Source organism: Heloderma suspectum, chromosome 10 (assembly GCF_057233095.1).
Source record: "Heloderma suspectum isolate Gila_16-S chromosome 10, 16-S_ref, whole genome shotgun sequence".
Classification (NCBI taxonomy): domain Eukaryota; kingdom Metazoa; phylum Chordata; class Lepidosauria; order Squamata; family Helodermatidae; genus Heloderma; species Heloderma suspectum.
Window position 1 is genome coordinate 4,159,579 of NC_139467.1, and position 11,268 is coordinate 4,170,846.

The 11,268-nt window shown below is 45.0% G+C and overlaps 1 protein-coding gene across 1 annotated transcript in view; it reads left to right on the top strand.

The window, feature by feature from the left end:
- LOC146337483 (neuroglobin-like) overlaps nt 1-9,045 on the top strand; it is a 38,342-nt gene extending 29,297 nt beyond the window's left edge. The window contains exons 3-5 of the mRNA XM_084814682.1: nt 4,554-4,674; nt 5,781-5,861; nt 7,652-9,045. Coding sequence (XP_084670808.1) covers nt 4,554-4,674; nt 5,781-5,861; nt 7,652-7,777 — 328 coding nt within the window. The 3' untranslated portion in view covers nt 7,778-9,045. The remainder of the gene's footprint in view (nt 1-4,553; nt 4,675-5,780; nt 5,862-7,651) is intronic.
- Nucleotides 9,046-11,268: the final 2,223 nt, after the last annotated feature.

An 11,268-nucleotide genomic window follows, 5' to 3' on the forward strand; every position in this document is an offset into this window, starting at 1 on the left:
GCACGTCTTTGGTGAAGTGGATAGGTCTTAATTGCCCGTTCCAGACCAAGTCATTCCAAATACTTTGCGTTCCAACATGGAACAATGTAGTGTTGCTTGGAAAATTCATTCTCCCCTCAGCTACAGTGAAGATCGCAGCTATGCTCAGAGGGAGCAGGGAATTCTGAGGGGGGTGGCAGATGACATCAGAGTCCCTGCTCATGGAAAAGTGCGGGGGCTGCATCCCTGCGAGCCCTGCCTCCGCTCCACCACTGCAGACACTAAGGACAGGTTGTTTAAATACTTCCCCAAAATGAGCTCCTGTGCAATGAGCTCCCTAGAGAGGTTCGCCTGGCACCTCCATTGTTCTCCTTCCAGCATCAGGTGAAGACTTTTTCATTCTCCCAGTATTTTAGCATTTTAGCTTCCTAGTCTTTGAGCTTTGGTGTTTTAAATCTGTATTTCAAATCTCAGCATTGCTGCTAGGTTTAATTCTTGGTTGTACTGTTATATTGTAGTTTCAAGCTTTCCTATTTTTTGTTTTATGCTGCGCTGTGTGGTTTTAATTTTGTGAACCGCCCAGAGAGCTTCGGCTATGGGGCAGCATAGAAATAAATAAATAAATAAATAAATACTCCTCACTGATGATGACACCCACTCCCCAGCCCCCAAAGAACCTGAGGTATTTTCAGACTCAACATTTAGTGTGGAATTGCCACACTTCATTCGCTCACTTTTGTATCCATAAGACACCAGTCAGGCACCTCTACAAAAGCCTAAAATCCTGCATTTAAAATGTGGCTTTCTGCTTTCGTTTTAAATGCAGGATCACAACAACTCCCTTTTTCACGTGTTTCCTTTTCCCCCACCCCCTTTCCCCTCCCTCTCCCCGTATCCAAGTCTTCCATATCTTTCATTGATCTCGCTCCTCTTCTTGACGCTTTTCCTCTTTTCACGGAGGGAACTCAAGCGGAACACAATGGGGTAATTTGATAGCTTATTATCTGCAGTCTATTTAAAAATGGAACAAAGGGCATTTAGTGCAGGAGACGCCCTGGAGGGTCACGGCGTCATGTAAAGAGCCCTCAAACTTCCATGAGAGAGCCATCTCAATAGCAGGATAAAAGCTCAGAGTCTTTTCCCTGTAGTTCCTCCACCTTTAATATTCTGTTATGTGCTCTCCTGAGAGACAAAGAAACTCCTAAGTCAGGAGACAAAAAGGAACTGTTGACTCTCACGAACCCTTCCTGTACTCAAAATGCATTAGGTGTATAACAATATAAAATTGAAGTGCTTTTGAAAATAAAACATACTATTTGCCTAAGCACCTTGTGCGGGTTGGCCCCTTGTCTTTTCTCCATGAGTGCCGCCCGTGCTTTTCTCTGCAAACATGTTACATCGCCCACATTGCCATCTGTCAAAAATGTTTATTCATAATTTTATTTTTATAAAACAAAAAGTAATTTCATAAACAACATCCAAGACTGAGGTAAATCCCCAAATAAAACAAAATGACGGGAAGGAGCAATTTGTATATATTTCCCCATAGTGAGAAGAGATATTTACACAATATCTGATGTCTTTCTGGATCCCTTCCTATGAATTTAGATTGTACCAATATATCATGAAAAGGCTCCAGGTATCCAATAATAAAGATGGCTTGTTTTCCCTTACTTTTTCCCGATATATTATATAATAGATATTACTAGCTGATAGACCTGGCGTTGCCTGGGATGTAAAACTGTCATAGGCACTATTTGTTAGAAACACATTAAGGTAGGTTTACGCTTCTTGGAAAGGCTCCGTAAGAAAGGTGAAAAGGAAAATTGAGGAGATTTTTTGTTTATATATATATATATTTTAAAAATTCTTATAAAGAGGACACAACACAATTTTCACTTATTGTTACAAACTAATTCTGGAAGGTATAACTGTACATGGGAAGAACATGGAGATTCCCGAGCAGCACGATGCGCGACATGATGGCGATGGCACCAACAACTATGGACCTAAAGTTAAATATTAGGAAAGCAGAAGTTCATTGTAAGGCTTGTTTATAAACAACATTTGTTGTTTTTCCAGTTGGAGCAAAGGTATACAACTGATTCGGGGAACCCACCCTAGAACACGCAACATATAACTGCCCATGGGAGAAACATGGAGAATAAAGCCCCAAGTCTCCATTCCAGTGTGTCATCCCAGCCCCTCAGACAGGCGAGCGCACACCGCACCACATTTCACAGTAGTGTTAATCACACGCTACCAACAGATACATCCGGCATTGAAAGGGGTAAAGATATTTAACACCAACTCGCTTGCTCGCTGGATATTGCAGGAAGAGGGGAGAGAAACTAAATGGTCTGCACAGTCAGAAAAGAAACCATGAGTAGGGGGGGGCAAGTGGCCAGCCAAGCCAAGGTGAAGGAAGTCAGAGTGACTGGGAGAGAGACCAATAGAATGAAAGATGGCCAATGGGATGGCCGGTAGCTGAAATCAGAAACCTGGCCTGCGCCAGGACTGAGAGGGTGTACCTGTTAGTAAGGGAAAGTATAGTCAACGTAATAATGTAACCCAGTGACTCTTGTCATACACTCTGGCAAGTGAGAATGTGAAGTAAAAGGGGCAGCAACTGCAGGGCCCAAATGATAGGCTCAGTGGGCCCCTGCAGCGCGACTACACCCAGGGCAGCTCCCCCTTATCCCCTGCGTTACAGACGGCCCTGCAGCCAGCCACAGACCCACACACAATTTTTGACTTTTATATAAATAGAAGATAATATAATTAGGTTTTGCCATGGACTCTTAACCAAACCATACGTCTTGTTTTTTCAAAACTTTGATACCAAAATGTGTGCTGTACTCAAGAGATTATTTTAAAAAGCATTGATGATCTTTTCTTTTTTACGTTCTGTTCATATAATCCTAAGAACAGGATCTCTGGTTTCAGTGGCAATACTAATATTGCCATTTCCTTGACTATTTTTAAATAGATTTCTAAAAAATGAATTATAGAATCAGAGTTGGAAGGGGTCTCAAAGATCATTTAGTCCAACCCCTGCCAATGCAGGTAGCCATCCAGCCTCTGCTTAAAAACCTCTAACGAAGGAGATGCCACCCTACCCCCCACCTCCCTGTGGCCATCTGCTCTACTGTCAAACAGCAGCCCGTACCACCAGGAAGTTCATAATGTTTAGTCAAAAGAAACCTTCTTGCAATCCAAACCCGTTGGTTCGGATCCTACCCCCTGGAGCACCAGAGAACAAATTTGCCCCCTCATCTATGCAAAGCCCCCTTCAAATATATGAAGATGGCTCTCATATTACCTCTTAAGTGTCTTCTTCTCCAGCCTAAACATTCTCAGCTCCTTCAACCTTTCCTCATAGGACTTGGTCTCCAGGCCTCTCCCGATCTTTGTCACCATCCTCTAGACACACCCCAGTTACTTGGTATCCTTCTGAAATTATGGTGCCCCAGCTTGTGTTTTCTTGTTTCTGATACAGGGCGAAAACCACAGGGCAATAGCCAGCTGTTGGCCCTTATCTGTTCTAGCCACGCTGCTGAATTTAACTCTACAGCAAATAAAATCCCATAATCCTCTGACTTTACAGAGGACAGTCCTCTATTTGAAGAGTGGTCAGAGGATGGTCCTCTGTTTGAAGAGCTGTTCAGTTCAAGCCTGGTTTAAAGATAAAGAAGCATAAGAAAGGAGAGCGGAGCAGGGACCTTGAAGTTTCCCATCCTGGGCAGCAGACTGAGCCGGCACACAGCTCACATAAGAACATCAGAAGAGCCCTGCTGGATCAGACCAAGGGTCCCTCTAGTCCAGCATTCTGTTCACACAGTGGCCAACCAGCTGTTGACCAGGGACTCACAAGCAGGGCATGAGCACAACAGCACCCTCCCACCCATGTTCCCCAGCAACTGGTGTACATAGGCATACTGCCTCTGATTCTGGAGCTAGCATATATCCATCAGGACTAACAGCCATTGATGGCCTTCTCCTCCAGGAATTTGTCCAATCCCCTTTCAAAGCCATCCAAAGTGGTGGCCATCACTACGTCTTGTGATAGCAGATTCCATAGTTTGACTATGTGCTGTGTGAAGAAGGACTTCCTTTGATCTGTCCTGGATCTCATACTTCATGAATGACCCCATTGGGTTCTAGTATTATGAGAGAAGGAGAAAAATGTCTCCCTATCCACTTTCTCCACACCATGCATCATTTTATACACCTCTGTCTGGTCTTCACACCTGGTCACAGTCTTCCCTCTATCGGGAGATGCATTGCTAATGCGCATTTGCTCTAATGTGCCAATCTGCATTAGTTAATTTGCATTAACTAATTACAAATTAATTGCTAATTAATTCATCCCATCAATGGGTGGGTGACAGAATGAAAGATGCCTGCAATCCATGAAACAAAGATGGAATAGGTTTAACAAAATCCATACATCCTTAGCCAGGACCCCCCAAAATCCTGACACCTGTCCTGCCAGCTGGTTTCCTGCACATCTTTCTTTGTTCTCAAAGCCAGATTTATTCTTTTTCTCTTCCACACTGTCCCTCTGTTGCCAGGGTGATGTCGTTCATCGAGAAGAGCGTGGCACGGCTGGGCGAGGAGGACAAGCTGGAGCAGTTGGCCTTCGAGTTGGGCAGGAGTCACTGCCGCTATAAAGCTCCCCCCAAGTATTATGAGGTGAGAAAGGCAAGGAAAGACAACGTCTTCCCCTGCAATAGCAGGATAGCCACGGGGCTTTACAACAGTGGCTGAATGATCCAGGAAAAATAGCCATGACTGATCCCCAAATTCTGTCCAAGATGGATGGCTTTTATTTCCTCTTCAGAATCAAAGGGAGGACTAGGTGGGGAATTCCTTGACCTGGTTTACACATAGCACTAACCCATTATTTATTTAACCCATTGTTAAGTCATGATTTGTTGCCTTACCCAGGGTTTGTCTGGCAGACGATCAAACGAACTGTGGTTTGTTTTCTCAATTCCTGGGTTGGTTGTTTCCTCCTCCTGCTCCCTCCCTGTATCCCAAATGCCTCTGAGGCACTGTAGTACTGGCATGTGAAGTGGCTGGTTTTTCTTACCACTCACCTCTGTAGTCTGGTGAAACAACTCATGAACAACCCATGATTCCAGGTTAACACATAATGATAACACATGGTTTAAACAGCCTAGAGTTCACACCCAATGACAAACCATGATCCAGTTCACATGTCAGAGCAGCAATTCCTGGGTAGTTGTTGGATTAACTCTAGGTTGTTTAATAATAAAGAACCCAGAGTTTCCAGGTTCACATGTCATGAAACAACCCAGGAATGTTAATTGAAAGCAAAAATGGCTTGCACGTGGCTCACACATTCCACTCATCCCCACAATTTCTGGATTGAACAACCCAGAAATTGCTGTCATGATTGTATTTATTTATTACATTTCTATACCACGCAGTAGCCAAAGCTCTCTGGATGGTGCACAACAATTAAAACCATAAAATACAACATAAGATATAATATAAAAGCTTAAAACTACAGTCTAAAAGAAATGTTTGAACTGGGTCCATGGGTTCACTTCTGGGTTGTTTATAATTAACAAACAATGGTCTATTATTGCAGCTCAGTTCACAAATCACAACAACCTAGAATTCAGCAACCTATGGATTAAATTAGGTTAATATTATGTGCAAACCAGGTTAGCATGTTGACTTTTGTAAGGTTTCATTTTAATAATCTTGCCTACCTGTCTATCACTCTTCCTGCTTCAGAATTACTCTTCCTTCTCTTAATTTTTTCCCAGTATGTTGGCACTCAGTTCATCCAAGCGGTCCAGCCCATTCTAAAAGAAGAGTGGACCCCAGAGGTCGAGACGGCCTGGGAGGTAAGGAAGTCTTGCAGGATTACTGGCCCCTTTCCCAGAATATTCCCTAGCATAACTTCTAGCCATCTGGGCCTCTAGCTAGAAATCTTTTCTTAGGGGGGTCAAAGGAGAGAGAGAGAGAGAGAGAGAATGTGTGACTGGGTGCAGAACCACCACAGTATAGGTGGTCTGGTACATTTATTTCATTGTATTTTAAAATATTAATCAAATAACATTTTTATCCATATGTGCCTAGCGTGTGTCAGTATTATCTCAGTGCCTTTGCATTACAAAGAATGAATAGGTTATAGTACATTCATTATCCCATCACCAAGCCACTCCTATTCCCCCGCCATACTCCTGCCCTTCAGCCCTATTGATGTCAATAGGAGGGGGTGTTTTTAACGGCTGAGGCAGTGAAAAGGCCAAACAACCTTCCCCACACCCCACTGTAATGAGCCAGCAGGGAATAAGAAGTGGTGAAAATGACGTCACAGATTCTCCCCTCTGCCCAGCGTAATATCGCTCTATGAGTGTAAAGCAGGAGTGGGGAATCTCTTTCAGCCCGCAGGCCAAATTCAATTTCAGAGAAGGTCTCTGGGGCTGCATTCCAGTGGTGGGTGGGGCCCAAGGCAAACGGGCAGATCCCAACATTCAAAAAATGCCAGCATGCTGTATCTTAAGGCTCCTACTGCCAGGAACTAAGCCTGAGGAGAGGCATTTTGACCTTTTAGAATTGCACTGAAACTAGGAAACCACCAACTGGGGGGGAGGCGTGGCCAGCTGGGGAACCCAGGAGGGCTGGAGTGGGCTCTTGGGCCTGAGATTCCCCATCCCTGGTGTAAAGAATCATCCTCATACATTTATTTGTACGCCGCTTTTCCATGGGGAAAAAATGCTCAAAGCGGCTTTCGGCAACATGAAAAATCACACTAAAATGTAGCAACATGTCCAAATAATGATCTAACCATTTCAAGTCATAACAAGGTTTAAATAGTCATATGCATGAAAACATCTCACATTAACAAATAGGAACTAGGATTAAACAATCCAATCGTTATTCATACAAAAGTCAAACAGAGGCGGATTTTTTTTAAAGGTGCAAAAAACAGCAGCAGGGCAGCAATGGTTGCAGCCGACCCTTTGCAGCCAGACAGAATAAGCCAGAGAAGCCGGGCCCAGGTGTCCCAGGACTCACAAGATGGTCTCTTGGCACCTTCAGCAGGAGCAGCAGCCTTTGCAGATGGAGGCCGGCAGGGCTCCCCCCTGCCCCGCCAGGCCAGACAGGATGAACTGGAGGAGCAGGGGCAGAGTGAGAATGCGAAGGAAGCAGCTCCACTCTTCTCCCTGACATATATAGCATGCAGGGAGGTGTGTCTTTGTTTTGTCTTTTTTAAGATGGAAGAGAGTTCAGTGATGCTGGCCGTCCAGATGTGTTGGACTGCAACTCCCATCATTCCTGGACAGTTTGGCCAACAGCCATAGCAGTTGCAGTCTAACACATCTGGAGGACACCAGCTTGGGGAAGACTGGGTGGTGTGATTCCTTCCACCTGAGGTCCAGAAACAGCTGTTGTTTATGTGAACGAGGCTATAGCAAATTCTGGACTTGTGCCAAATGACGAGTGTGTGTGGGACGTTGCGAGTGCATCTTTGGAATGTGTGAAACAGCCTGTCGGACCCTTTTGGCTCATAGCTCTGCCCTAGATCATAATGCAACTTGCTCCTCCCCTATTTTGGTTCACCCAAGCGGGATGCAAAGAGTGGTAAATGTTTTGTCTCCCCCCCCCCCTTTTCCTCTTTCCCCCCAAGAGCCTCTTCCAATACCTGGCAGCCACCATGCAGAGAGGGTTCTACAAGGAAGAGAAGATGATGGAGGCCAACCGGTCCCTCTCCTCCAGGAAGGCTGGTGCTGAATCCACTCCGGACAAAGTCTAGCAAGAGTGCTCCACACCTGACATGGCTTGTTGAAGTACCTCCCTGGGCCTTTTTGCTCCTCTCTCCCTAGTGTGACTTGCAGCGTGCACAAGATGTTGCTTGCAGTAACTTCAACTCTGCTAAAATCTGGGGTTGGCAGTAGAATTTGGGGCAAGGATTTTAACATGCAGGGTTCTTAAAATGGGGGGCACTCTCCCATGAGGTCCTTTGTGTGCGCCTTTGTATGTGAATATCTGCATTTGGAAGGGATGTTGTGAGAACCAAGCACAGTTTGCAAAAGCACGGTAAGAGTTTCTGGCCTGTGTTGTTTGACCGCATGTGACACTTGGCTGGGGAACGTCAACCTTTTCCTGACATTTTAGAGGGCTTCCATTACTGCTGTGGTCCTTTCAACCACAGTCTTTTCCTTTCCAGTAGATTATGTAAAACAATGGCCCCCACTCCTGGCCCATCAGTTCTGAAGGTGGGGACAGACTCCAGGGTTTTCTGCAGTGTCTAGGTTCTAGTCTCTAGGAAATATCTTTGGTGGAGAGTCTGGAACAGCCCTGTAGCCAGGGTGGGGCAAATGGGTGCACCGCCACTGCTCCCCTCCCCCCCGGAGCCGTGCTTCACCCACACCCAAGATTTTTTTTTAAATTTGTGACATGACAGACAATGACAGCCTCCATTTAAAGAATGACAGCTTGTTTTAAGAACAGGAGCAATTTAAGAATAGGGCCCTCTGAAAAATTAAGTGAATGAGGCAGGGCAAGTGCACACTAAAAGCCTCATCTGGAAGAGCCCCCCGAAGTCTGCTCACTCAAGACTTCCCCTGACCGACGGTGGATTTTTCATGATCACAGTCACCCCACAATTACTTAAGTGTTCCTGAAAGAAAAACATCCTATATAGTAACATGACCCTTGAAGAGTTAAGTATTAGAACTTTTTATTATGGGCTAGAGTTTGAATCCACCCCTTGGACTTTCCTTTGCTCTGCTTTTCAGTTTCAGTTATGTTCTCTACCCAGCCAGCAATAAAGAAGCATGTTTGTTTGCCTGCAGTAAGAAGTAGCAGTTTGTTTATACTGCAGTTATGATGAGTACAGCAAGAAGCACCCAATTGCTAAAGGGTGATCTGAAAAAAATCTACCCTAAGTTACCCTTTACTCTTTTTAAAGCACTCTCTCTCTACTCACAATCATAGTAGCTCTTATTCTGTTTCTAAACCTGGTGTGGTTTTTTTTGTATTGAGGTTGTTGTGATACAAGATTAAAACTGAATTTTTGAGAAAACAAGCTCCACCCTAGTTTTTAACTTCTTAGTTACAGCATAAACTATTTTGTTCTGTTTGACACCTTTTGGTATCCCCTTGTTCATTGTATCCTTAATATCCTTTCTCCTTATGAAGCACAAAAAAATATGCCAGTCATTTCATTCCTGGTGTTCATACTACATTTTCTGTTAACTTGACCTTTACATAGCCCATTATGTACATTCACATGCTCTCTGCCTGGAGAAGGAGTGAGGGGGAGGCCACCGCCTTTCCCTTCCCCTGGCCAGGCCTTCACATCCCCTCCATTAGTGAGCGGGGGGATTGGCTGGCACTATGCGCCTCCCTCCCCCATGCCCCATGGGGAAACTACCAAACAATTGGTAGTTGGGGGAAAGGGAGGTGGACCAAGAGAAGGGGCATCCTGAGGGCCGGAGTCCCTAACCCCTGCCATACAGGAACAAAAAAATGTTTGGAGACTAGTAGTCCTGGGGTGAAAAACGCTTGCTCCTTGGGAGGAAAGCTATGGCAAACCTAGACAGCATAGTAAGAAGCAGAGAAACACCTTGCTGACAAAGGTCCGTCTAATCAAAGCTATGGTTTTCCCAGTAGTAACGTATGGCTGTGAGAGCTGGACTATAAGGAAGGCTGAGCACCGAAGAATGTATGCTTTCAAACTGTGGTGCTGGAGAAGACTCTTACGAGTCCCCTGGACTGCAAGGAGGTCAAATCCGTCAATCAGTCAAGGAAATCAACCTCGACTGCTCATTGGAAGGACAGAGACTGAAGCTGAAGCTCAAATATTTTGGCCACCTAATGCGAAGAGAAAACTCCCTGGAAAAGACCCTGATGCTGGGAAAGACTGAAGGCAAAAGGAGAAAGGAACGACAGAGGATGAGAGGGCTGGACAGCATCACTGATGCAAGGAATATGAACTTGAGCACACTCCGGGAGAGAGCGGAGGACAGGAAGGCCTGGCGTGCTATGATCCATGGGGTCACGAAGAGTTGGACACGACTTAAGGGCTGAACAACAACAACAAAATGAGTTTTAATTAGCCAATTGTTTAAAAACTGTTTTTAGATATATCTTGTCCGTGTGTGTGTTATCTGTCTACATGTTTTTATGCAAATGCTTTTTTGTACTTCATGTAATGTATTTTAATGGTCTTTAATTTTTGTGATCCACCCAGAGAGCGTCAGCTATGGGCAGTATAGAAATAATCAGTGAAATGAATGAAATTGACTGCTTCACAACTGAAGTTGTAATACGCCCCCCCTTAACCCTGCCCCCCCACACACACACATACACACCCTATAAAACGATTACATCCAGGGTCTAAAATTACCCAGCTGCATCACTGCTTATTCTGGAATTAATTTTTTTTTAAAAAAAGATATGCTAGACACACATTTAAAGGAATGTCTGTTTTGGCCCACCACTGCTTTGAAGCCTTTACAAAAGTTACAGATCTTCTGGGTAATGTGTGCAGTTTTGGCCCTCGGATCAATGTCCACCCCACAAAAAGGCAAAGGGTGGGGGAGTGGGAACCCTAGAGTTGGGCTGTCATTTTCTGCTGCAAAAACCAGCAGATATATGTTGTTTTCCCCAATATGGAAACCTGGGGAATGCTGGGAGGGAAGTATTACCAGTTAGATTTCTGCCTGCCCTGCACAGACTGGGTAGAGTTGGGAAAAGTGCAGAAAAGAGCAACTAAAATGATCAAGGGGCTGGAGCAACTTCCCTCTGAGGAAAGGTTTACGGGATAGGGAGTCATCTCTCTCTCTCTCCCCCCTGCATAATACTAAAACCCAGTGGGGTCATCCCCTGAAGCTGACTGGTGGGAGATTCAGGACAGATAAAAGGAAGGACTTCTTCACACAGCGCATGGTTAAACTATGGAATTCGCTACCACAAGATGTAGTGATAGCCACCAAAGTGGATGGCTGTAAAAAGGGATTAGACAAATTCATGGAGGAGAAAGCTATCGAAAGCTACTAGTCCTGTTGGCTGTTTGCCACCTCCAATATCAGAGGCAGTATGCCTATACACACCGGTTGCTGGGGAACATGGGCGGGAGGGTGCTGCTGCACTCGTATTATGCTTGGGGGTTTCCGTGGGCAGCTGGTTAGCCGCCGTGTGCACAGAATGCTGGGCAAGATGGACCCTCACTCTGATCCAGCAGGGCTCCTCTGATGTTCTTATGAGTGGCAGAATATTTGTTCCACTGACACCCATCCT